This window comes from the organism of the source record quoted next, unplaced genomic scaffold (genome assembly GCF_019419815.1).
Source record: "Pyrus x bretschneideri cultivar Hongxiangsu unplaced genomic scaffold, Pyrus_bretschneideri_v1 Contig11, whole genome shotgun sequence".
NCBI lineage: Eukaryota > Viridiplantae > Streptophyta > Magnoliopsida > Rosales > Rosaceae > Pyrus > Pyrus x bretschneideri.
Window position 1 is genome coordinate 5,910,455 of NW_025999402.1, and position 26,881 is coordinate 5,937,335.

Sequence of the window (26,881 nt, forward strand, 5' to 3'; positions counted from 1 at the left end):
TGTCTCTTTGGTCCCATCCGGCTTCACAATGTTTTCTATGTCATCGTATTCCACAAAATGCTCCCACACTGTTGACCTACGCCTACTGTAGCCAAGAGGAGGCAATGGAGGAATAGCATTCAGTTGAGTTGGTGATTGTGCTTGAGTTGGTGGTTGTGGTGGAGTTGGTGGTTGGGATTGGGTTTCAGTTGGTGGTGATAGTGTTGGACCCGGTAATGACGAAGGCGATGATGAAGAAACAGATGCAACAGAAGAACAAAAACCATGTGATGTTGATTGGTTCGTCATCCCTAAAATAAACAAAAATAGAAATGCTACTGTTAAACTTAAACTTAAGCAATGCAGATGCTACTGACCAAAACCTAACCAACAAAAGTAAGGTCATACACTACGCCTAATAACGTAAAGTCAATGTACTTGCAAGAGAGTATTGTGATGAAACTATCAACGAAGTTTACAAGATGCATGTACAGCTCTCTCTCTCTCTCCACGGAGTGTAAGTTGCCAGATAGGGAAGGACAACGAAACATGAACAATTAAGTTAAAGAAGATATTCAAAAAGGAAAAGGAGATTCGTGGGGTATATAACTCAGTCCCTTAGGTTCCTGCCGAGCCAAAATATTCAAAAACAGAAGAAAAGCACTCACACCATGAAAAATTTTATATATCCAAAATATCCAAAATATTCAAAATATTCAGTCACTTTCTAAATCCTTTTCCACATGTTGCTAGTCTAACGTTTTATCCTTTAACATGGGAGCAGTGACACGGTTTTTGTTTGTTGTTCTAAATGATGATCTGCAGACATGTTACCTAGTTTGCAGCAAGGGCAGGAGAAAATGTCAAAAAGTGATGTATCATCCTCCATATTCATGGAAGATGAAGAGGTGGGTTGCGAACTTGCTACTAGCCTGTTAGAGGTGAACTAAATTTTAAATTTCTGTGAGAATGTGCAGCTTCTATATGTATGAATAATGTGCAGCTTCTATATGTATGAATAATGTATGAACTTATCTGGTTGGTGATAGAATAATGTGCAGCTTCTATATGTATGAATAATGTGCAGCTTCTATATGTATGAATAATGTATGAACTTATCTGGTTGGTGATAGAATAATGTGCAGCTTCTATATGTATGAATGGCAGAGAGGCTAGGTTTTGTTAGTGAAGCTTCTATATGTATGAATGGCAGCAAAGCAACTCACAGTCAAAGAATGGCAGCAAAGCAACTCACATTACAAAATTTCCCACATCTTACTAAACAATGGCAGCAAAGCAACTCACAGTCAAAGAATAAAGTCACAGAAACCAAGCAATTGAAACAGAACACTCTTCAAATTTTCACCCAACACTGCAAAATTACGACTCTTCCAAAACCATTCAATCAACCAATCAAGCAATCGAAATCGAGGTACCTGGACACCGCCGTCGCCGGAGCGGCAAGGAACGAGGACGGGACCGGGCAGGGGAACGCTGAAGCCTTTGCGGGGAACGCTGAAGCCTTTGCGGGGAACGCTGAAGTCTTTGCGGGGAAGCTCAAGCCCTTTCGTTCGCGTAAGAAGCTTCTCAAGAAGCTCAAGCCCTCTCAATATGACAGTATCTCATCTGTGTGAAATCTGAAATGGGGGAGAATCAGGATTTAGGAATAGGAATGGGGGAAATCTGAAATGAGCGGCGTGGTGAAGGTCAGAAGGTGTCTCCGTGTGTGTAAGTGAAAATGAACCCTAATTGGGATAGGATCCTCTGCTTTGCAATTTAGTGAAACCAATTTTTTCAACTTATTATAGCACGACATGTGTGTGTGTATATAATTTATTTATTTATTATTAATAAAACGGTTCGGTTCGGTTCGATCGGTTCTTGATTATTCGAAACCGGAACCGGAACCGGTATGAACGGTTCGGTTCGGTTTTTCACTCAAAGTTGACTTTTCCGGTCAACACGGTTTTTTTCGGTTTTTTTTCTTACGGTTCGATGCGGTTTTGCGGTTTGGCGGTTTTTATCCCCACCCCTAGTCTCTATTTCTCTGTCCTCCCTCCCTCTCTAACTATGTGTTGTTCGAATGGAACCTTACGACTCCAATTTTCCCGACGAGTTGCAGGTTTCCCGATGTGTTTTCCGGCCAACACTCGTTAAATTGGATAAAGTTAGCACCGCAAAAAAAATCATCACCATCCCTAGACCGAGATCTTAACTTTGAATGCTCGAATCTTTCATGGATTTGAAGAAGCCCAAACAGGCCGATACTTCCAGGCCATTTTCCGGCCACATTCGACCACATTTTGGCCTTGATTCAGGTAAAATCGTAATCTTGTCACTCCCAGCTTCAATTTGGTATATTTGATATGAAAGTTGGTTGTGAAATGAATCTGAAAGAGAGTCGGAAAGTTAATGATTGATCTAGGTGACCGGAGATGACGAGGAGTCTGTCGGGAGTGGTCGTTGAGCATGACGAGGATGAGAAAGAGAGGATAGTCTTAGCTAGTCCCATGGTTATTGGGGGGTCTCACTAAGACCTCTTAGTGAAGGGTTTTGTCCATGCTAGTCCCCTTTAGTCTCATTAATGTTAGTTCCAGCATGGAACAAACACAGTATTGGACTAATAGCTAGTCCAGTCCAGTCCAGTCCAACTTAGTGAGGGCAAACAAACGCCCCCTAATAGTTCTAATAGAGAAAAACAAGTTTTTTTTATTGATGAATAATGATTTTGAAGTTTTGAATCCTTCAACTAAAGTATGACTCGATTTATGGATATTTTGTTTGTTTGCTTTTTCTTGGGATTAAATAATGAAACTCTTTTTGTCAACCAGAAAAGGGTGAAAAGAATACTTAATCTTTTATCACACAAAAAAAATGATGGGCAATAATGTAATTTCATAAGTCTTAATTTTACTGTTTTTTATTGAAATCTCACCTACATATGATATTAAAATATCTTCAATATTAAAAAAAAAAAAAAACCAAAAACAAAAATCTCACTCACCCACACATTCTCTCTCTCTCCCCCCTCTCTCCTTCTCATTTTCTAAAAAAATATGTTCATGCACACAAAGTATGTAGACAAATACTAATATTATATTGTATTTGTTTTTCTCTACCGTTTGTCTGCCCCCAACACACAATTACAATGACTTTTGATTAGTAGTGCAAAGACATATAACTTGATTCTTGGTGCAAATAACGATTATCCAACCTCATAAACCTTGACCACTCACTAGTGGGTGGAATGTCTCCATCCAAGTGAAAAGCATCAATGTCAAATGTTTTTCTGGCAAAGTGATGGACTCCATCGCATTCTCTAGCAAATTCAAATCTATGGAAGGATCTTGAATCCCCAGTACATGGATGGGTTTGGTAGTAGAAAAAAAAAAAAAGCCATGGAAATGCTATACATATGCAATTATACAAGAACAAAGGATGCTTATTTGAAGAAAAAAAACATTCAACTAGAGACGTTATTTTATAAAAGGAATGGATGTAAAAATAGCTTTACATTTTGAATTGGATTTGAAATGGTAGTTTAGATAATAAATTTGAGTTTAAAAAGATATTAATTATTTAATTAAAAAAATATAGGTAGAGAGTAAGTTATGTGTAGAAAAAAGTTTGATGGGTTGAAATAAAATTTTCCTTTTTCTTTCGTCTTTCTCGTATTTCACTCTCTCTCTAGACTTTCTCTCTCCTCCGGCTAGCAAAAGGTAATCTCTTCTTCCTCTCTCTCTCTCTCTCTCTCTGAATCTCATTTTGCCACTCTGCGATTAAATCAACCGAACGAGTCCTTCATCTCGGTTCGTCCGATATGGTTCACTTTTCCCTGCTTTGGGTGTCAAAAAATTTCCAAAATTCAACTCGCAATCTCAGTCGGGTCTGTTTTTGCTTCTAGTTTTTCATTGGGTTTTGCATTCGATTTCCATCGGTTCGCATACTTGGCTCTAATTTTCATCTGGGTTTTCTTGATCCAAATAGATATTACAAATTTGGGATTTGGGTAGTGCTTTTCTTTTCGATTTTTTTTCCGATTAAGATCTGCTACACTGTCTCTGTGTGCATGCTAAATTATGCTTTCTCTTTGTTGTATTTACGTTTTTTGGGCTTGTCGAATTGTTGTCTTTAGTATCAGCAATCATAAAGTTAATATTTGTGGTAGTGCTAAATTATGCTTAATTAATCACATTTTGTTTATCCATGTTTGGTCCATAATTGCTAATTACTAATGGTATATCGTGATCCATTGTGCACCGTTTATGATTCGATCATGTGAAAGTTAAACCTTAGGAGTTAAGAGTTAGGATTGGGTGGTTTATGAGTTTTGACCTTGTTAACTGTTCTAGCTGTTTAGGATTGCTAGTGGAATTTTAAATGAATTGTTAGTGATGCCCAAGTATAGTCAAGTATTGAAAATTCAAGATTAAGGATTCAAGCCGGCATTCTTGCTTGGGCTGCTTTATTAATTTTGTGAGACTAGACGAGCTTAGTGTTGACATAGAGGGTTTGATCTATTTTCGAGTTCATTATTTGCTTATTCCATCAGTATCACTTTGTTATGTTTAATGCAACAAAAAAAAAAAAAAAAAAAGGTAATTTGAATGGACGTCTTTGTGTTTATATGATTGCATACCGTAATGCTGCGAGTGTCTAAGCTGTGATGTAGTGACATATTGATGTTCTTGGATGATAAACCAAACCTCTTCTCTTGGCTGTAGGAGCACGTCTAGGCATGAGAGCATTGTTGCTACTGAAGTAGCAGGTGTTTGTAACTTATGGGGACTGAAAACCCTGGTCGTCCGAATTTTACTACAAGACCTGCCACTGCACCTTTTGCGGCTCCTCCTCAGAATGTGACGCCTTTTTCATCTTCAGGTCCCATGGTTGGACAGGAGGCATCTGGTTTTAGACCTCCTCCACCTGTCACTCAACAGACACCTTTTTCATCGTCTGGGCCCGTGGTTGGTTCAGCTGCCTCTAACTTCGGACCTACTCCACCGGTTGCTCCACAGACTAATGTGCCACTCTCGTCAACTGGATCTGCAGTTGGACCACAAGCCTCTCCTTTTAGACCTACCCTGCCAGGTAGGTTTCATGATCCATCTGTGCCTCCTCCGCCAACTTCAAGTGTCCCGCCGAGTGTTGGACCTTTGTCCCGTTTCCCAACACCACATTATCTATCAGCAGCACAAGCACCCCCTACACGTGGTCCACCTGTAGGCCAAATGCCATATCAACCTCCTCCAGGTCAAGCACCGTTTCAACGACCACAACAGCAGATACCTTCTGTGCCAATGGGACCTCCACCTCAAAGCTTTAATTCTGTACCACCAAGTGTGAATGCTCTTCAGTCTCTATCAGATTCATCATTCCCAGCTTCCCTACCAAATTCTCAGACATCTTTTCCTGGATTCCCCCGTAAGCAGTCTAGTGCAGACTCACAAGCCCCACCTGCTCAGTCTCCATTTCTTACTCATCAAGGAAACTATGCAGCTGCTCCACCAGCAATGTCCTCTCCTTTTGCTGCCCACCAAGGAGGTTATGCTCCACCTCTGCAAGGTGCAGCTCCATTGGGTATGCAGTCAAGGGACCACATGCAACATCACGGTTCTGGACCTCCTGTTGGTGCTGTCCAAGCCTTGACGGACGACTTCAGCTCACTATCTATTGGATCTGTGCCCGGATCAATTGAACCTGGACTTGACCCTAAAGCTTTGCCAAGGCCTTTGGCTGGTGACGTGGAGCCAAAAGCACTTGCTCAGGTGTATCCCATGAACTGCAATCCTAGATTTCTACGGTTTACAACTGGTGCAATACCAAGTTCTCAGTCTTTGTCTTCAAGGTGGCATTTACCTTTGGGAGCAGTTGTTTGTCCACTTGCTGAACCACCTGATGGGGTTAGTGCATGTGCATCTATTACTCAAACATTCAAAATGATCAAAATTGATTGAAGTTCGATTCACTGTAACTATCTTGTTCTTTGTTATCTGTCTAGGAGGAAGTTCCAATTGTTAATTTTGGTTCTGCCGGGATCATTCGCTGTAGAAGATGTCGGACATATGTGAACCCCTATGTGACATTTACAGATGCTGGAAGAAAGTGGCGTTGCAACATTTGTGCTCTACTTAATGATGGTAAATGGAATTCCCTAAGAATAAATTGAACTTATTATTATTAACAAATGTATGGAAGGATGCAGAATGTTGACACAAAATCTTCCTATGTTCAACTTCATGCTTTTCCATGTTGGCAGCATTAAGCAGCTGAGTTTGCCATATATTTTATTCATATTTCTTAGTTATACTTACCCAAATAGGATTTCTGTAATATATTGTGCAATATATGTATTGAATATTCCTGCTTGCTTTATAGTCCAAAACGTTGTTATTATATTCATTTTTTGTTTCATAATGCAGATATTTTCGACATTGCAACCTGTCATGCTAGAGTAGTATTTTGCATTTTCTAATTCTTAATAATTTTCCCTTAGTGCACTGAAGTTTCTAATATCATGATGAATGTACAGCAGCTTTGCTCTATTTTTAATCCTGGTTTTACCTGAATGTAATCAAGTTTTCTTGCTAGATACTACTTGTTTTTGGTTACTAAATATTAACCATGGTAGTGGGATGTCGTTTGGTTCTTGGTAAATATATCTTATTTAATATTTCTGGTCAAGCATAAAGTGATAAATTGGATTTACTTTCTCGTTCAGTCCCTGGGGATTACTTTGCTCATTTGGATGCCACTGGCAGAAGAATTGATTTGGATCAACGGCCTGAGCTTACACGGGGTAGCGTGGAATTTGTTGCTCCAACTGAATATATGGTGCGGCCTCCTATGCCGCCACTGTATTTTTTCCTCATTGACGTTTCGTTATCTGCTGTCAGAAGTGGTATGATTGAGGTAAACACTGTTTCTAATGCTTTTACGGAAACTCAACCTTGCATTCTGAAACCTGTTTGTTTATGAATTATTGCTAATATACAACTACAGACCTTTGGGGAGTATTATGCATGGTTCATTGATCATCCAGTAGTGCTAGTGTATATTGTTCTTGGTTGCCCCTTGAGAGTATAGTGTCAGAGGCTCTTGGATTGAGATTAGGAAGAAAAGATGATTTTATTAATATACAATATCATATCTAGTATGCTGTGTCTGGTTTTATTTTTGTGAAAAAGATAAAGTAGGCTGGCTCAGATGCCTAACTTTGGGAATTTTCTCATACATGACACTTATAGAATGGGTTTTGCTGAGATGAACTTCTCTTGTTTATGAAATAGTTTGTTTAAGGACTTTTAATAGTGTGAATCTCATGGCTGGTTGTGATGTCTTTTCATTTGAGTTATTTTACTATGTCTTTGATTGATTACTACACAAGGTCTGTCTACCTCTCTGTTGGAATTATTGATTACTACACAAGGTCTGTTTGCCTCTCTGTTGGAATTATTGAAATTTATTGATGAACTCTTTGCAGGTTGTGGCCCAAACTATTCGGTCATGCTTGGATGAGCTTCCTGGCTTCCCCAGAACACAAATTGGGTTTGCAACTTTTGACAGCACAATACATTTTTATAACTTGAAAGTATGTGTATCTGTTATTCACATAACTTATTATTTTCTGTTTCTTCCGACTACCAACATTTGTGTTGAGATCCTCTGAGTTTTATGTGCAGTCTTCTTTGACTCAGCCTCAAATGATGGTGGTCTCAGACCTGGATGATGTATTTGTTCCATTGCCAGATGATCTTCTTGTTAATCTATCTGAATCAAGAAGTGTAGTGGAGACCTTCCTAGATAGCTTGCCGTCTATGTTTCAAGACAACGTGAATGTTGAGTCTGCTTTTGGTCCAGCTCTTAAAGCCTCACTTATGCTTATGGTGTGTGAGTGTCTTCACACATAGCAATTCGAATTTTGCCTTTGGATAAAATTTATCACCAATTATAAAGCAGTGTGTTAATTTTTGTATTCCTTGAGTAATTGGCTATTAAGTACTTCATTATGCAGTTCCAAGAATCTGGTTGTTCATTTACTTTGCACTAACTTATGTCCACACATGCTTGTGCAGAGCAACCTTGGGGGAAAATTGTTAATTTTTCAAAATACACTGCCATCTCTTGGTGTTGGTCGCTTGAAGTTGCGTGGAGATGATCTTCGTGTCTATGGCTCTGATAAAGAGCATTCACTAAGACTACCAGAGGATCCTTTCTACAAGCAGATGGCTGCAGAATTTACCAAATTCCAGATAGGGGTGGATGTGTATGCCTTCAGTGACAAGTACACTGATATAGCTTCATTAGGTACATATTTATAGTTGTATCATATTCTGTTTCCCTTTCATAGAACTAAAGATCAAGATGATGTTAGCAGATAGTAGGATCTTTCGATGATACTTCTCTCCATTGATATGTTGAGAAGTCTTATATGATCCACCAATTTTCTAGTTGTTGCCCTTGTGGGGAAATATGCTTTAACCATGGTTTTCTCCAATTTATTGCATTACCTATTTTCCTAGAAAATGGTAGTCTCTGCCTTCTAGTGAACATTTTGAAGAAAGAATCTGAATTTACACATTTGAAACTTTTACCATCTTGTTTGTAGTTCTTGTTTCCAGCAGCTATTGATAGACCCATATCAGGGTGTGATGGTTATTGAGTTGTATGCTCTCGCATGAACTATATTTACCATGCAGCTAAAAAGTTCTATAGTATATAATTGCTGTGGTCTTCCAAATGTAGGTACTCTGGCAAAATATACTGGGGGTCAGGTGTATTATTACCCGAATTTTCTATCAACCATTCATGGAGATAAGTTGAGACATGAATTAGCCAGAGATCTTATTAGAGAAACTGCCTGGGAAGCAGTGATGCGCATAAGATGTGGAAAAGGTTTGCCATTGATGATTCTCCATAACAACTTTATTGTGCTCACATAAATATGTTGTTTCACCTTTGTCAGAAATATGCTAATGTTTTGTTGTCTATACTTTTAGGAGTGCGCTTTACGTCTTACCATGGGAACTTTATGCTAAGGTCCACAGACTTATTAGCACTTCCTGCTGTAGATTGTGATAAAGCATTTGCGATGCAGTTATCTCTTGAAGAAACGCTTCTGACTATTCAGACAGTATATTTCCAAGTTGCCTTGCTGTATCCTTCCACTTAATGTTCGATTTTAAGTTTTAACTAAGACATCCTGTATGGTATTGTAGTGCTTGTTTTTCTTTTGATTATTCACAAATCATTCCCTTCCGATATTCTTTTTCCGAAGTTTCCTTTTCAGTTGCATATAAAGTTGTTTTGTTCATTATACTTTGATTATTCACATACTCCCTAGTTTATGTTGCTTTGGGGAAAATTTTGGAATGATATTTTGAAGGTTATTGTGAAGTGTCCTTAACGTTTTAAAGATACACTGCATCCTGCGGAGAGAGGCGTATTAGAGTACATACAGCAGCAGTACCGGTGGTAACAGATCTGTCTGAGATGTATCGGCAGGCTGATACTGGTGCTATTGTCACCTTGCTTTCCAGGCTAGGTGGGTAATTGAAACTCTGTTAGTAATGTTGTATGTTTTGAATCTCAGTTCTTATTTTTTTTTCTGAATCAAATTGCAGCAATTGAGAAAACTTTGTCCCATAAGTTGGAAGATGCTCGGAACTCTCTGCAGCTAAGAATTGTCAAAGCTCTCAAAGAATTTCGAAATCTCTATGCTGTACAACACCGCTTAGGAGGGAAGATGATATACTCAGAGTCTCTGAAGTTCTTGCCTTTGTATGGATTGGCACTTTGTAAATCAGCACCTCTTCGTGGGGGGTATGCAGACATGTCACTTGATGAGCGTTGTGCGGCAGGCCACACAATGATGACCTTACCAGTTAAAAAGTTGTTGAAGCTCCTATATCCCAGTTTAATACGGCTCGATGAGTATCTTTTGAACGTAATACAATTCCATTCACTTAAACTTGAGCGGTTTCATTTCACAATCATTAAATTTGTTTCCACTTCTTGTATTTTTAGGCATCTTCTGAAGCTGATGACGTCAAAATCATAAAGAATAGGTTACCACTACTTGCTGAGAGCTTAGATTTCAGAGGCCTTTATTTATTCGATGATGGGTTTCGCCATGTTCTATGGTTTGGTAGAGTTCTTCCACCTGATATAGCTAAGAATCTACTTGGGCCTGACTTTGCAGCAGAGTTATCAAAGGTATGATAAAGCCCCTTGAAGACAAAGTAGAACAAAAGAAGTATCATGTTTAAACATCCATCATTACTTTCTGCGTATTCTTTGTTTTGTGACTTTTGCATGTTTTATATAAGATCTGTAGTTTAGTTTCTTAATCTCTGTCCCTGCTGCATTATGCTGGAATTTAAATATACCTGAGCTCCCTATTACAGTAAAGTGTTATAAGAAACATATAATTGTCGATATGGCTGGCTTATGCGCAGCTGACTAATTTATAAAGCTTCCCAAAAAGCCTTGAGAATGCCACCCCCTTTTCCTACCCTAGTTTATATGACTCTAGTATGTCACTCTCTTTTCTTTTATCATTTGGATAACCCATTACTAGCTCTATGGTTTTACGTAAGAACTTTATTGGATTCTTATTCTGTGATCGGCCTTTGGTTTAGATATTTTTGGAGAGATCTTTGTAATCCGAACCTTTCTTGAAGTTTCTTTGTCCCAAGAATTCTGTGCTTCCCCGCTTTATCTGATTTACTTCTACCTTGTAACTTGTTGAACTGGCATTGTTTAGTACTATCGTTTAGATGTACTCTTATTGTTTTGGCTGATCAGGTTACCCTTTGTGAGCGCGATAATCAAATGTCAAAGAAGCTAATGAGGATACTAAAGAAATTTAGAGAAAGTGATCCTTCATATTATCAGTTGTGTTATCTTGTAAGACAAGGTGAGCAGCCCCGAGAAGGCCATCTTATACTTGTCAATCTTGTTGAGGAGCAGATGGGTGGAAGCAATGGTTATGTTGATTGGATAATACAAGTACACCGGCAAGTCCAGCAAAATCCGTAATGTAGAGGTAATGATGGCATTTATTAGATGTTGCTTCACACTGCTGAACAGATTCGAAATGCTTGTGCTCTATGATTATCCCCGATGAACTCTCTTTTACTTTCGATCTGGTAGGACGTTTATTAAGCAGACTAGATGCCTCATCTGTAGAGTGGTTATGCATTATTTACCTGGAAAAAAAGAAGAAGTAATGGAGCATTATTTCGTATTCAGCCATGGGAGCACCCCATGCTGTAGAGTCGAGGATGTTGAAGAACGGGTGGCTACCATGCACAGATTTTTGGACGATTCGGTACGTCATCATCACACGACGGAATGATCAAAGGAGATGTTCTGTAGTCATATAATGTCGAGTCGTCGTCTTCGTGTTAGGAAGAAACACGCGTAATTTTTTTGTATGTGATATCTTTTCCCCCTCCGATCTGATTGTTTATTGAGAGGAGGTAAGTGGTGTGGTAAGGAACCACCATGTTTACAAGATTTGTCGGATTTTGTTGTATTTTCTTCTTCCTTGGTCAGACGTTGAATTTTGTTGAGATAAGATCCCATTTCAAGAATGCTCGAATTCATATTGTTTTCAGATAACCAAAAACGCTTGAATTCATATCCCATTTCAAAGAGTAGTGATTTTCACGCTCCTTAAGTTTCTAACATTTGATTGGGTAAATCAAACAAAAACTACTGATATATTATCGATTTGATGATTTACCAGAAAAATTCATTAGGTACGTGCTTGTTCTCTGCAATGTACATGTTTTCTTTCTTTCCCAAGTACTGTGGTGTGCTTGTTACTTATTTCTTGTTTTCTGTTACCCGACGAAACAGCCATGGTTGCTTACCAAATGTAGTTAAAAGCATTGTTGTCGTCCAGAAGTAGTCCTAACTCCAAACATTACCCTGAGTTCCAGAGTGGTAAAATTGAGCGATGCCTATTTTACTTGGTTTTGGTAATAGCAGGTTTAGAGAGAGAGAGGGTGTGGCTTCTTTCTGTTTTGTTTGGGTTGATTATAATCTAATGGCCATATAAACATGGTTGGACTAAAGTCTTGAATAAAATTGAGCTGAAACTTTTTCCCATTTGAGATTAAATACGAGTACTGATTTTCACACTCCCCTTTTCTCGACGTGCACTTCTTTGTATGTGTGTTTATAGCTTTAGGTTGAATAGAGTAATGGAAAAAATGGAATGCACAAAGAGAAAATGAAAATGTTAATATCACAACTTTAAATACATCAATGGAAGATAAATGTGCTGAGACTAGTATTTTTCATGTGTCTCCTCTCTGGCTTGTTGTGTTTTCACGTGTCCTCTCTCTCGCATGTAGTGTTTTCACTTGTCCATCTCTCTGTTCACTCTCTCTTTCATTTATGCAGTGCTTGTGTTCTCTTCCTTTTCTCTCAGTTTTCTCTTATGCTAACCTCCTTTGTTTTACGCGCCTTTTCTTCTATTTCTCCTCTTTTTCATTTCTAGTCAGATATGAAGCAAATCTTGTAGTGACCCTGTGTGGGCAGCTGCGAAGACATTAGTAGACTACAAGATGTGCTAGCTCTCGCACCTTCAAGGTAAGGAAAGATGAAATGCCTCGTATGTACAAAAATGCATCTCTTGGTAAGACGAATTTTGAGTTTGAAAGGGCTAAAAATAGATCCATATACTAGCTTAGCTTAAAACAAACAATATCTTACTATGTAGGTCAGGACGTGACAGATCTATTTGTTTTTTGTTATTATTATTTGAATTGTGAGCTAATGATGTGTGAGTTATATCAATTGATGAACAATTAGATGCAATTTTTTGGCTCGTTGATTCTAACCTTAACACTTATTCACTTTTATTTAGGAATTGTTTCGTTGGTTGCGGGTGGATCTTCAATCATGGATTTTGGTGTGGACAATTATTTAAGTATGAAATTTTAGATTTTCCTTTTTCACTTCAACTTTTAATTGCCTTTGTTTTATTCTCTATAAACAAATTAGTTATTGTTATTTTTTTTTTGATCTTAATTTTGAATTTTTTGTTATGATATCAATTATTTAAATAAAATTTTGCTCTATTTTCATAATAATCAGATGTAAATAATTTGCAGTAACATTATGTTATCCTTCGTATTTGGAGCTGCTTATTTTATCTTTTATTATCTCCAAATGATTTGCAGTAACGCCGTCATCAGCTTGTTGGCCTAAACTGCAATGCCTGAATTTGGCACATGTAACTTTGGATCAGGGATTCTACAGATGGATTTCATCGTCATGCAAGTGCATTAAAAGAGTTACATCTTCGAAATGTTCATGGCGAAATGGACATCGCCATTGAAAGTGCATCTTTGAAATCATTTAGTATTTACAGTGGAAACTTTAATCCTCGCCATTTTAAAATTTCTGGTGAGAAATTTGAAAATATACGCATGTATATATCATTTAGTAGTGTTACCTCGACAATCTACTATTTCGAAAGCCGAAAAGACTCACATAAGTATTTTAATCTCTTCCTGACCACCATCGTGTGACTCATCGATACCAGATATCGAACCCATATCGTGTAAAATATAAACTTGAAATTCATCATCAACCACTAAGTCAACCCCGTAATGATTAAACATAAGCATAATTGGAATATACCCTTTTGTTTCTTTAATGTGGAACTTGGCCGAAATACAACATAATAGGTCCAAATCCCAAATAATACTCCAATTGTTTAATCAGATAAATAAAACGTTGGATATAATAAAAAGAAAATGAATGAAAAATGTTTGAAAATTTTGAATTTTAAATAAAGGGTAAAATGAGATTTTTTTAGTGTAAAAATGTGACTTTTCGTTAAAATAAACAATACCAGAAAGTTTTCGTTAAAGTTACACATAATAAATTATAGGAGAGTGCTTATGTCTTTTTGAGGTGGGCGCCCTTGTTGTAAAGGAGGAGCGGCCAGAATAAATATAGTCCAACATGGAAGTCATTTTACTGTAGAAAAGATGGCAAAAAAGTGGCTTAACAAACGAATTTAGGGGCATTTTGGTCCGCACACTGCCCTAGAACAGTACCACCCGAGTTTGAGTTTGAGTACGTATATATAAATTTTTATTCCTGTATTCCATAAAGAAAAGAAACTCGGCGTATAGAACAATTATATGTACATAATGATTTGATAAGATAACACTTACAACTGTACAAGACCTTGCTATTGCACCAGCATCGTAGCAAAGCGTAAATTATTTTAATCAGGTACATACCAATTGGTTGTGAATTTTCTGACTGCAGGTTGTTGAAATACTAGCCACAACAATCTTAGCATCAGCCTCCTCCTGCAAGGAAATGAAGTTAAACTTAAAACAGATCAATCTGGGAACACATGTAAATAAAAATTAGGGTTGTCTAACTTCGTATTTATTTGGGGGTGAAACTACTGTAGAATAGGATTATTAAATGAAAAAACATTATTTTTGACAGATAAAAAGGAGAAGACTGAAAAAGAAATAAAAAAACATGTCCCAAAGTTGAAAAAACATGTAAAAAATCTTTGGTGTAATTTTAAGAAATAAAGTTAGTTAACAGACAATAATCATTGGTGGCTGATTTCTTAAGGCCACTGATTTCAGTGGCATCCCACTGTAAAGCCACCAAAAAATCGTAAGAGTAGTAGCTTTATATCTATGGCCACCAATTGCAAAGGGTGTGCAAAAAATGGTGTGCAATGAGCATAATTTGAGTAGTGTATGCTCCTACTCACCGTGAAAAGGAAAGGGTGCATAATTCCAATTGCAAATTTGTCTAATTCTCAAACAAATTTTTTTTTAGTACAGTGATATATTTTATAATAAGAGAAGGGAGAGTTCGGTTCGGTTAAGCTACATAATGGGTAACTTAATTTGATATCGAATTCGCCATCTACGAAATTTGAACATAAGACCTCTCACTTAAAATACCACCAAACTGTAGTATTGAATGACATTTGTTGAGAGTAGATTAAGATTAAGATTTTATGTCCTCGAAGTTCCTTGAGAGTAGATTAAGATTTCATCACAAGTGACATTGGTTGATGTCACGCATCATAATTCGGAAACACCGATGATATTAGTAATTGAAACGTAGGTGTTTTTTTTTTCCTTGAAATGAAACACTTATATGTTCCAATTTTTAATTTCATTTTCAGAATTTACTTCAAATTTCAAAAATTCCTATAGCATCGTATAATTCTTCACCAACCGACTTCACACTATTAGAAATGTCATGATCGAAAACTAATAATGTACTTGAGATGAACACCAATTTCTTTCACACTTCATATGTTCCCTTCCTTTTCTACAATGTGCACTTGACATTTTCAAAGATATATCTCGTATAGATATACGAAAGGGAACTACATGTGCAATGCGTGTGAGTGAAGTTAAAGAAGAAGTTATATCAAAAGAACAAAACGAACATATGAGACTAAATGGTAAAGTACATTACTAAATGACGCTACAAAAAATATGAACATTGCGCACAATAAATTATATGTGTCCTTTGAAGCCAAGGAACACAAACTTATGTGCTCATAGACCAATAGCAATAGTACAGCAACTGTTGGATAATGCTATAAATTGTTATTAGACAATGAGGTGCTTTTTAGCTGGAGAGAGAGAGAGGTTGTCTTTCACAAAATGAAGTAGGGAACAGTGTGTTTATTTTATATATATATATATATCCATGTAATCAAACCAACTGAGCATCAGATAATTATTATTTAAGAAACTTATGAACGATGAAAGCTAATTTCCCTCCGACTCCGAGTATGGAACTACTGCTGACATAGCAAGCCCGCATGGTCCGTCTTTAAGATTGACACCTTTCGGCAGTCGGATGTAGCCTCCGTCACCCCATTGTGGACCCCAGGAGTTCTTCACAACCCACCACTCACTAGTAGAAAAACATGTTTGCGCGACGGAATCTTGCGCGACGGAGAAAATTTTGTCGCGCAAAGTCCGTTTGCGCGACGTATAACACAAAACGTCGCGCAAACAGACTTTGCGCGACGGCACTTTGCGCGACGACGAACACGTTGCTCAAAACGCCTTTGCGCGACATAGGTGAACATATGTCGCGCAAAGCAGTTTTGCGCGACGCCGTCATTCGTCGCCAAACTTTTGGCGCCAAACGAAAAAGGATTTACCGCTTCTTTCGTTGACTTTGCGCGACGCAGGTGGGCATACGTCGCGCAAAGATGTTTTGCGCGACATATGACCACCTGCGTCGCGCAAAACATCTTTGCGCGACGTATGCCCACCTGCGTCGCACAAAGTCAACGACTTTTTTTATTTAATTTGATTAGTTTGGGAGGCAGAAACTGCAAACCCAGTTGCAGCAGCTACCTCCGTCTTCCATCTCTCTCTTCAAAATCGTCTACCAGATCAGGTTTGAATTGATATTAATTCTTTATGTTTTTTCGATTGCAATCCTTCCCTTGTTCTTAAACATGATGTAAACTGAATTAATAATATGTAGATCCTTCATGTGATTCATTTACGAAATTGAAATTGTAAAATCAAGGGAGATAACTATCTTGTTGATTTTCTTTTTCTCTATACACCAGGTAGTTCCAACAATACTTTAACTAGTAAATGTGCTTTGAAAAATATTGTGTTACTAACCTTGTTTCTACTAGTGCTCTTAGCATATGAGTATTTCTAGGATCCTTTCCATGCTGTTAATACCAAAAATTAAGGAAATTATCTACCAGAAAGTAGTCATAGTATATGAGATAGACATTCATTTGATGCATATAAAAACTATGAACTTAATACAAATATTGTGTTCTTATATTAAATAAAATGCTGAAAAAATGAATTTAAGGAGGAAACATGTAACATTATATATTATCAATCGTGTGTGGCTTAGAAGCTTCTTTAGCTTACATACAGAAAGTTGAGCTAAAACATTATCACCTAACTAACATTGTTGTTGATTTTTGCTATATATGTTGCTATTTGCAAGTGTTAGTGTTGTGGTGGGAAAAGATATGAGAGTTGATTGGACAAAACCAACAAATTTAAATTTGAATGCAAATATAATTGCTTAACCCGGATTGAACATTGGACAAATACATATGACGACTGGAGAAGTTTGAACTCTAGCAACCAAAGGCGCTACAAGAATCTTATGCATACGTTATATTTTTGGAAAGTGATTTCTACGCACATTATAAACTCCTATTTATTTATGGCCAATTATAAACTGAATAAATTAGAAAATTTTCAAACTAATCATATAATACTCAATTGTAAACCATAAGGCACATAGTTCTACTTCCTCATGATTGAGAGTTGAGATACATATAAACACTAACTCATCTTTTAAACTTCCATTTCCAATTTGTTAATTTATGTATACGTTCATATATTTGTCTCGTTACTTGATATCTGAATGTTTGTTTTTTGCAATTTTTGGCGTATGCGATCTCGAAGCATATATAAACAAGTTTGACGGTTGGATCGTTGAAATTAGTTTCGTAGGATGTGTATCACATCAAAACGATAGATTCACTAACACTTAAGAGTTTATTTACACTTTCATCAAGTATAACATAAGATTTTGTGGTATCTACTAGTGTAAATATTTTAAATAGAAGATCGAATTCATTCATTGTATTTGTTTAGGGTCAAGGAGTGTAGCTGTAAAAAAATCATCAAAATCGGAGTTAAAATAACCGTTAAATCGTGATTTTTCGTTTATAACTGTCGAAAAGTTTTGTCTTATTACTTGATCTCAGAATGTTTGTTTTTTGCAATTTTTGGCGTATGCGATCTTGAAGCATATATAAACAAGTTTGACAGTTGGATCGTTGAAATTAGTTTCTAAGCTGCATATCCCATCAAAACGATAGATTCACTAACACTTAAGAGTTTATTTATACTTTCATCAAGTATAACATAAGATTTTGTGGTATCCACTAGTGTAAATATTTTAAATTGAAGATCGAATTCATTCATTGTATTTATATAAGGTCAATGAGTGTAGCTGTAAAAAATCATCAAAATCAAAGTTAAAATAACCGTTAAATCGTGATTTTTCATTTATAACCGTCGAAAAGTTTTGTCTCGTTACTTGATCTCTGAATGTTTGTTTTTTGCAATTTTTGGTGTACACGATCTCGAAGCATATACAAACAACTTTGACGGTTGGATCGTTAAAACTAGTTTCGTACAATGCGTATCACATCAAAACATTAGATTCACTAACATTTGGAGTTTATTTATACTTTCATCAAGTATAACATAAGATTTTGTGGTATCCACTTGTGTAAACATTTTAAATTGACGATCAAATTTGTTTATTGTATTCATATAGGATCAAGGAGTGTAGCTGTAAAAAATCATCAAAATTGGAGTTAAAATAACCGTTAAATCGTGCTTTTTCGTTTATAATCGTCAAAAAGTTTTGTCTCGTTACTTGATCTCTGCATGTTTATTTTTTGCGATTTTTGGCTGATGCGATCTCGAAGCATATAGAAACAAGTTTGACGGTTGGATCTTTGAAACTAGTTTCATACGATGCTTTTCTTATGAAGTTCAACCGTATATATATTTACTAAGTAGATTTTAATTTATTTATTTATTTCGTACTTATAATACTTAAGAGATTGACTGATATATATGAAAAAAAAAATTATTGTGGGTTTTTGTTAGAAAAATATATTATTGTGGGCTTTATGTTTAAAAAAATTTGAATTTGAAAGGAGGAAAGTCACATTTTCGGTAATTTTCATAATACTTTTTTTTTCCAATTAAATACTTTGCGTGACGCCTTAGTATGATCGTCGTGCAAAACAACTTTGCGCGACGTCGAATTAAACACCTACGTCGCGCAAGGTGTGATAATTTTGGCGGTATAATAGTGAAAAATAGGCGCTCTTTTTCAATTTTTCCAAAATTTTCCACTTTGCCCTCTTTATCTCCCTCAATTCGAACCCAAATGACAGCCCTTCTTTATCTCCCTCTCCTCCTTCTATTCAAACCTAACCCAACTGAACCCTCCTCCTTCTATTCGAACATAACCCAGAAATCTTGAACCATCCCTCTTTATCTCCCTCTTTCCTCTTCACAAATCTTGAACCCAGAATCCTGTCCCCTTTCTTTTCCCGTAGACCCCAAATCTCCTTCTCTCCTCCCAACTGAACCCTCCTCCTTCTATTCGAACATAACCCAGAAATCTTGAACCATCCCTCTTTATCTCCCTCTTTCCTCTTCACAAATCTTGAACCCAAAATCCCGTCCCCTTTCTTTTCCCGTAGACCCCAGATCTCTTTCTCTCCTCTTCACGCAAATCTCGAAGCCGACGCGAATCAAGTCCCAAAATCAAGGTAAGGGTTTCTGATTTTCAATGGGTTTTTGTTATTTAGGGTTTAGGCTCAAATTGCAAGTTGATTTCTGAGTATTTTGTTGATGTATGTGTGTTTTGTGTATGAACATGAAATTGGCTTTTATTAATCTGATTTTAATTAAGGATGCATATGCCGTGTTAATTAAGGACCTTTTTAACAGGCCGGCGGCTGATGAACTTAAAATGCCTTCAATGACAAGTACAAGATGATGTTTATTAGGTACATGTTTATAGTTTTATCATATTCTGTTTATAGTTTTATGCATCACGGAATTTGTCTTCACCCATTAAAGCAAGTCTGCATTTCTCTTTTATTAGGTACGATGCTTTTCCGTGATATTATGCCTTGCAATTGTTGTTTGATAAAGTTATTAATGTAGTTTGTTTTGTAGTTTGTTTTGTATATTATGCCGTGAATTCTTTCGTATACCAGTTTGAAACATCCGAGGAATTTGAAAAAATTTCAACTAGCGAGGAACGCCAATCCTTTATTGGAAAGCTAGATGAGGTAGACATTTCTTTATTCAACCCAAAATTCAGCTTCATCATATCTCTGTCCTAAGTTTTCCATTTAACCTGTTGTCTTTTTCTTAGGTGCAAGAGTGGCTTTACACCGATGGTGAAGATGCTATGCTTCAGAGTTTCAGGAACGCCTAGAGATGCTAAAAGCTATTGGTGATCCAATATTCTTCAGGTATATTCCAGTTTAGTTTGTTTGGTTTAAGTTTAATTGAGGGTAATACTGCATTCACCAAGAAAAAAGAATTGGGCAGTGATGTATAATTTTCAGATGTAATTTCTACAATTTAAGTCCTGTGTCAAGTCAATGCAATGTATCTGATCTGATGATTTTAGCTTCATTAGGTACATGTTTATCATATTCTGTTTATAGCTTCATTAGGTACATGTTTATAGTTTTATCATATTCTGTTTCACTTTCATAGAACCAAAGATCAAGATGATGTTTATAGTTTAAATTATGGGAAGAAAATTTAAATTTTGTGCACTGGAGAAGCACGCTACTTTTTCAGACGATACTTTGACAGATAGCTTGGTTTTGACGAGTGTCCCTTTGGTTTTGGAATTGCTTGCCATCCGTTTTCTTTTTCTTTTTCAGACGATACCTTGACTGCATAAGCAGCAACAACTTCACTGGTATTTTTCCTTGATGGTTTTTACCTTATTAAGTGTTCCGTGTCTGTGGTATAGAAATCTCACTGTTTTCGATCAGGATTTTGCTTACTTTCTTGCTTTTTATCTTCATAATTTCAGAAAAAAGACTAATTATTTGGAAAAATTAGAGGCGACCTCATACAACATTTTGATTCCTTTAATGATTTATTTGGAAAATTTTAAGAACTAAAATGTATAAACTTTTGGTTCAGGGCTGAAAAGTTTCTAACAATGTTCTAAAATCCAACTAAGACCAGCCATGTGATACCCTGGCTTTTCCTATATAAATGGAGTATCCACCTACATGCACAGGGTGACCTAATTTATTAAGTTTTGGTCAGTTATATAAAGTCAATAACATTTATAAGGAAATATGGCTAATAACGTAGCCATATCATAATAAGCCTCATGGTCAAAATTTTCTCCAATGTTTTGTAATGATATATATATATATATATATATATATCTAGTTGTTCTGTATTTATGTAGTTGTGACAAGATTGGGACACACACACACATATATATATATATATATATCGACCTGGTCAGGAGATTACTGAGCAGTTTCATGTAAGTATATGTAATTATTATTATTCTTATATGTATGAATCATTCAAATATTATTTATATTTTGTTATTAAACATTATATGTTTTTTCTTTATTATTATAGGCTACTATGGTGGAAAAGAGCACTTCTGTTCTCCAAGAAGCAACATCGCAGCTTCCCCCGGAGACCCCGATCGAGGACATCACGATACCTGAGGATGTAGGTTTTCAGATCATGACTGATGTCCTGGATCAGAACTTAGGTCGTCGTCGTGGCAAGGTTGTTCGGTGTATGGGGAAAGCACAGATTCGTGAAATGGGTGCCTCTTCTTCCAGATCAAACGCAGAGGTAGATGCATTGAAGGAGGAAGTGACAACCCTAAAGGCCCAGGGCGAGCAGATGAAGGAGCAGCTGAGGGCCCAGGGCGAGGAGATGAGGTCATATGGCGGGGCGTGGAGAGACCTTGTACAAGCCATACAGATGTCCGGCCTTCAAATCTCACTACCAGCACTTCATCTTGGTCCACCTTCGACCTCAGAGCCACCTCGCCCTGCTGATACCTAATAGCTTGATGTATTAAACCTAGTTCACTTTTAGTTTTTTCTTTTTTGTTCGGATCTTGTATGTACATTTTCATATATTTTATAATTAAATACTTTTGCTTGGTTAATTAATTATTCTTTCGAATTTAATTACAATATTTATCAAGAATTAAAAAAAAAAAAAAAAAAAAAGTTTGACCAAAACTACTCCCCACTTTGCACGACCAATCACTTTGCACGACGCATGGCTTCGTCGCGCAAACCCACTTTGCGCGACGCACGCCCCGTGGGCCGTCGCGCAAACCCTAGCGTCTCAGACTTTGCGCGACGATTAATGCGCGACGAAGGTTGCGTCGCGCAAACCCTTAGGCAACGATTTTTTACTTTGCGCGACGAAAATACCTACGTCGCGCAAAGTGTTTTTTTTACTAGTGACTCTTGTCCGATAAAAACATCACCGCCATATCCGACGACAAGGACGGCATGTGTTGTGTTCTGGCCACAGTGCCCATCGTACACACCAGTTCTGTAAGTTTTAAATTCAGGGTCATGAAAATCCACCAGAGCAGAAACGGGCTGCCGGGAAACTTCTATAGCCAAGGAGGCTTCATTGGGAGAGACAAAGGCATAACCGGTAACAGTTATAATGTCGCTGTAGTCGCCTTCTGGCTTCGCTAAACAGATCGGTGACTGTACGCCCTTGTACGGGTATTCCTCTTCCGTATCAATGCTTTGTTGGATGTCAGACATGTACTTCATGGCTTTGTCTATATAGCCACCACTGCAGCCCTTATTGTACCCATGAGTGTCACAGTCGATGAGTTGCTGAACTGAAAGGTCGACTAAGTCGTCGGTCTTGATTTTGTTCAGCCCTTCCACGGCTCCTACTGCACTAAATGCCCAGCAGGACCCTGTCTCACAAACAACATAAAGTACATTTTAAGTTCCCCAACAACTCGTTGAACAATTATTGTGTTTTATTTTCCTTTCTTAACAAATAAATAGTTGCATATATAATTGAAGGGTTAACTACTTGTTCAAAACTTTCTAGAGGGTTTTGATGGGTTTTATTAAAATATTAAAACTTGATCTGTTTAAATTTACTAAAACATGATCATTTTATTAATGCAAAAAGCTGAAATCCTTTAGTTTTTTTATTGAAAAAAACTAAAACTTTAAACAAAGGTGAAGTATTAACTAGTGTAAGAAATTAAGCATAGTCTTACCACAAAGGCCCTGATCCTTCACCGAGGTCACAGCCCCAGCATCCACCCAATCCACGTATTCTCGCACATCCTCAAGTCCAGCATCGTCAATGTAGATGGCGTCGTTGGTTGGAGACGAGTGGGGGGCCACTCTTCCACCTGCGCAAGTAGCCAGTCTCTGAAACTCATCGTCCGTGAGGTCCGATAGAGCGTTGAATCCAGAGGTGTATGTCTTGCTTGTGTCTTTGTTGGAAGCCTCAATGAACTTAGCTGTAGCCTTGAAATTTTGGCCAGAGGTGTATGTCTTGCTTGTGTCTTTGTTGGAAGCCTCAATGAACTTAGCTGTAGCCTTGAAATTTTGGTAGCGCATCTCCCTCTCCTCTAGGGTGTTGTGCACTCTCCCGTGTTCCTTCATCCACTTGATGTGCATCTCCCGCATTGCTTCTTCCTCATCATGATTCTTCCCCACCTCCTCATTGCCATGAAATTGGCTAGCCGAGGAAGGAGAGGTTGCCAAAGTTCCTATGGTTAGTGCTACAAAGAATATTGTTTTGAGGGGAGACATGTTGCTAGCTAGCTTTTGATCTCACTGAGTAATAGTTTGCACAAATGAATGGGTTTTTATACTAACTCACACACTTGTAAAGTGTCAGCGTTTATCTCTCCCATTAAACTCTGATGTACCTCACAAATTACCAATAATGCACCATATTTTCCGTGTAAGCAACAGTGTATGAGGTTTTGAGAAAAAATGTAAAGGGAACACAATATTGCAAGTGTGAAATGAAGAAATTGGTGTTGATGTAATTTGAAAACTTTCAACTGCCCAAACAATATTTGTCCGATTGATTATCTTTACATCATTCTAACCATTCACATCCCATTTGCATTATATTTAGGCACTTAGGCTAGCTTACTGTTTAATTTCATGTACCAAAAGAGAGTCCCATTGAAATGAAGAGATCAAGCTGACAATTCGTGGTTTTGTTATTATTTTAGGAACTTAGGCTAGCTTACTCTCTTAGTCCAGAGTTGAATCATTACCTTAATTTCTTTTTATCATTTGAATCAATGATCGGTTCATTTTAACATTCGTCGTGTGATGTGGACTGTGAATAGTGTGCGAACACAATGTTGATTGGGAATATATATGATGTGAACTATTTATTTATGCAGTAATGTCAACATAAACTTGTTTTCTTGGGCATCAAGTTGCTATACATGTGTACAAAATTTTTGAAGGATCAATCACAAATGAGGAAAATAAACAGATTCAATCTAAAGTAAAAACACGCTAATTTTGAACTAGTTTTGGTATAATGCATAATCAGAAATGTACATGAAGGAGGACCGAATTGTGATCAAAGCAGATCTCAAATTAGATAATGAAAATTTTGAAACGTACACGTATCCAGTAGACGAATTTTGACCATTCAATAAAGCTTTGGGCACTTAATTCTGATGTTTTCCTCTACTTCAACCATTCTGATCTATCATATGCTTAATTTGTCTCTTGCATTTCTTCGGGTTTAATTTTTTCTTTTATTTCGGTAGTATGAATAAAGTTGTAGTGGTTATATGAAGTCTACCTACAAGATTGCCATATTTATTTCAATAGTTACGTGGTGTTTTGGTGGGGAAAAGAGGTAATGGTGGTCGGGGAGCGTCGAATCCGAATGAGGATGGACACAAGAGTACTGATTTTCACTATATGTGATGCCAGCCCTCCTCACAACATTGCCAAATTTAAGAACATTGATCGATCAGTCCATGAGGCCAAGTTCGATGAATATATCAAAAAAGTACTCATTTGTCTCTTGTATTTCTTCCTAGGTCGGCTCTGGCTCAAGGCAACCAAGGTGACTGCACGGGAACTCAAAACGTCTAGGGCACAAAAACTCAAATTTAATTCGTATTATTATATTGTTATGTTCAATAAGCACATCAATAATAAAACTCAAGTTATTTATCGTAATTTGTTAATTGCAACAGTGTTTTTCGTTTACTTGTTTTTTTTATTTATGAATCAATTCATTTTTGGTTTAGTTTAAATAAGTGTAAAATAATAGCTATATTTCTATATGTTGTCTTTGACGAAAGTGGCTTTTATAAATTTGTTTTCAATTAACTGCCACTCTTTGGCAAAAACAAAAGAAAATTAATAGCCACCCAAGTTCAAATCCAAACGAGGGCCTTTTTCTTTGCAACAATGATGTTATGTTTCAATATAATGTTAGGGTTTAGAGGGTTAGTTTTCTTTCTTGTACAAGAAAAAATGAGTAATTAACATATATGTGGTCTTTGATACCGTTTGGTACGTGGGACGGAACGGAGCAGAGTGAGACAAGGCGTTCCGTCCCACGTTTGGTGCGCCTAAAACGGGTGGAACGAGTTGTTCCACGGGACGAGTTTTTGGTGAATTTTCGTTCCACCTCACTCCCCTGGAACGACTTGTTCCACATCCGTGGAACACAAAATTGTAACCTCTCCGTCTCCTTCTTCTTCCTCCTTGTTTCCATCCGAGAGCATTTTTGCTCTCGCTCCGTTCCGTTCCGTCCTGTCCCGTCCCGTCCCATCCCATTCCGTTTCGTCCCGTCCCGTTTGCATACCAAACGATACCTTTAAGAACATTGATCGATCAGTCCATGAGGCCAAGTTCGATGAATATATCCAAAAGTAGATAAACACCTTTAAGTCTTTCTTGATTAATGTGTGAGGCCATGTTCAAATGGTTGTGTTTAATTAAAGGGCCACTTACGTTAATTTCACATCCTTGAGATTTCTAAATGCTTTTCCAATTGAATTACGCTCTTTTTTATTTTTATTTTTTATTTTACTTTAAAACTCATCGTGTCAAGTTACTTGATTAACTGCAAATATTTAAAACTAATGACGTGGAAAGTGTGAGGCCAATTTCTAGATTGACACGGATGCCACACCATGCCTTTATCATGTAGACAATCATTAACAAACAACTTATCTTCAAAATTCTAATCTACATGGGGTGAATCTATTCCACACATTTGTAAAGTCATCAATTTAACCATAAATGTTATATCCACGATGAATTGCTTACACGTATATTATATATCTGCATGTGAGGGCGAACCAAACCATGTTCCATTGAGGATTGTGTGAAATGCATTATATTGCGTTTGTGCGCGTAGCGTGACGATTTGTATGTGATACCGTTGGCGTATTCCTAAGCTATGGTACTACGTATAGCGATCCTTGTGAATCGTTGTAGGTAGAGTAATCTCAAATAATACAGGAAAGAATCTAGTAGAAATCTAGCATAAGATGGGCAATTTTCTAGGGAAAATCTGGAACAGTTGACCACCAATAATAAGAGCACTACCAGCTGTGCCAAATGAAGCTAGAGCATCAACAACTTGATTACTGAGAAACTTTAGCCACAAGTGTTTCCTGGAAAGTTTATAGAAAGCACTTTCGGCTAAACTAACATAATTGGCTGATAATGTCAATCAATTATGAAATCTTTAGTCGCAAAGGTGACACCATCCATATCATTCATCGTATTTGCCTTATTTCTCTAACGAAGATCGAACATCCATTCTGTAGCTGGACGGCGGATATCTTAAGACAATTGAATCTTTTGTTTAGGTTTTTCTTTTTTTTCATTACTGTAATCTAAATGTCAAGTCGCTGTAAATGGGGTTAGCCAAATCCGAAAGTCATGGAGACCATGAAAATTTCATAATAAACTGGTGAGGAAGTTGGACCTTTGAATAAAGTAGTAAATAACAGATCGATCTTTCATGAGGGTCATTCCCTTATACCACTCAATTATAAGTGAAAAATTATTAATTATTTTATCTTCTTGGTTGCATTTGGGTCCTGAAGACTCAAATATACCCAACCAAATGAGGATGGACACAAGAGTACTGATTTTCACTATATGTGATACTAGCCCTCCTCACAACATTGCCAAATTTAAGAACATTGATCGATCAGTCCATGAGGCCAAGTTCGATGAATATATCAAAAAAGTACTCATTTGTCTCTTGTATTTCTTCCT

At 37.1% G+C, this 26,881-nt stretch overlaps 3 protein-coding genes across 5 annotated transcripts; 2 read left to right on the forward strand and 1 right to left on the reverse strand.

Annotated features, from left to right (window-relative positions):
- The first annotated feature begins 3,564 nt into the window (after positions 1-3,564).
- LOC103955866 (protein transport protein Sec24-like At3g07100) lies at positions 3,565-11,604 on the forward strand. 3 transcript variants are annotated; one of them, XM_009367776.3, is made up of 14 exons: positions 3,565-3,698; positions 4,704-5,882; positions 5,981-6,119; positions 6,701-6,891; positions 7,463-7,570; positions 7,662-7,865; positions 8,055-8,286; positions 8,725-8,874; positions 8,979-9,135; positions 9,396-9,523; positions 9,603-9,925; positions 10,006-10,194; positions 10,786-11,026; positions 11,134-11,604. In XM_009367776.3, the coding sequence occupies exons 2-13, from the start codon at positions 4,761-4,763 to the stop codon at positions 11,017-11,019; spliced, it is 3,177 nt and encodes a 1,058-aa protein (XP_009366051.2). In that variant the 5' UTR covers positions 3,565-3,698; positions 4,704-4,760; the 3' UTR covers positions 11,020-11,026; positions 11,134-11,604. The 3 variants fall into 3 exon arrangements, with proteins under 3 accessions (XP_009366051.2, XP_009366052.2, XP_018505097.2); XM_009367777.3 differs by having other exon boundaries at positions 11,233-11,604; XM_018649581.2 differs by lacking the exon at positions 3,565-3,698 and adding an exon at positions 3,728-3,865.
- Positions 11,605-21,089: 9,485 nt separating this feature from the next.
- LOC125471872 lies at positions 21,090-21,747 on the forward strand. The gene is made up of 2 exons (XM_048572796.1): positions 21,090-21,117; positions 21,219-21,747. Exon 2 carries the CDS (start codon positions 21,225-21,227, stop codon positions 21,657-21,659), a length of 435 nt encoding a protein of 144 aa, XP_048428753.1. The 5' UTR covers positions 21,090-21,117; positions 21,219-21,224; the 3' UTR covers positions 21,660-21,747.
- Positions 21,748-21,968: 221 nt separating this feature from the next.
- LOC103955881 (chymomexicain-like) lies at positions 21,969-23,407 on the reverse strand. Its single transcript, XM_048577313.1, has 3 exons — positions 22,864-23,407; positions 22,067-22,548; positions 21,969-22,001 (listed from the first exon to the last, which is right to left on the reverse strand). The coding sequence occupies exons 1-3, from the start codon at positions 23,405-23,407 to the stop codon at positions 21,969-21,971; spliced, it is 1,059 nt and encodes a 352-aa protein (XP_048433270.1).
- Between the last annotated feature and the right edge of the window lie 3,474 nt (positions 23,408-26,881).

Bases quoted from the DNA above. Each gene is read 5' to 3' on its own strand.
- LOC103955866 (XM_009367776.3), top strand. From the start codon at position 4,761: ATGGGGACTGAAAACCCTGGTCGTCCGAATTTTACTACAAGACCTGCC. The intron at 8,287-8,724 runs GTACATATTTAT...TTCCAAATGTAG, and splicing joins CACTGATATAGCTTCATTAG to GTACTCTGGCAAAATATACT. The intron at 9,926-10,005 runs GTAATACAATTC...TTGTATTTTTAG, and splicing joins TCGATGAGTATCTTTTGAAC to GCATCTTCTGAAGCTGATGA.
- LOC125471872 (XM_048572796.1), top strand. From the start codon at position 21,225: ATGGTGGAAAAGAGCACTTCTGTTCTCCAAGAAGCAACATCGCAGCTT.
- LOC103955881 (XM_048577313.1), bottom strand. From the start codon at position 23,407: ATGTCTCCCCTCAAAACAATATTCTTTGTAGCACTAACCATAGGAACT. The intron at 22,549-22,863 runs GTAAGACTATGC...TTTGTGAGACAG, and splicing joins GAAGGATCAGGGCCTTTGTG to GGTCCTGCTGGGCATTTAGT. The intron at 22,002-22,066 runs GTAAAAAAAACA...TCGTTGCCTAAG, and splicing joins TTATCGGACAAGAGTCACTA to GGTTTGCGCGACGCAACCTT.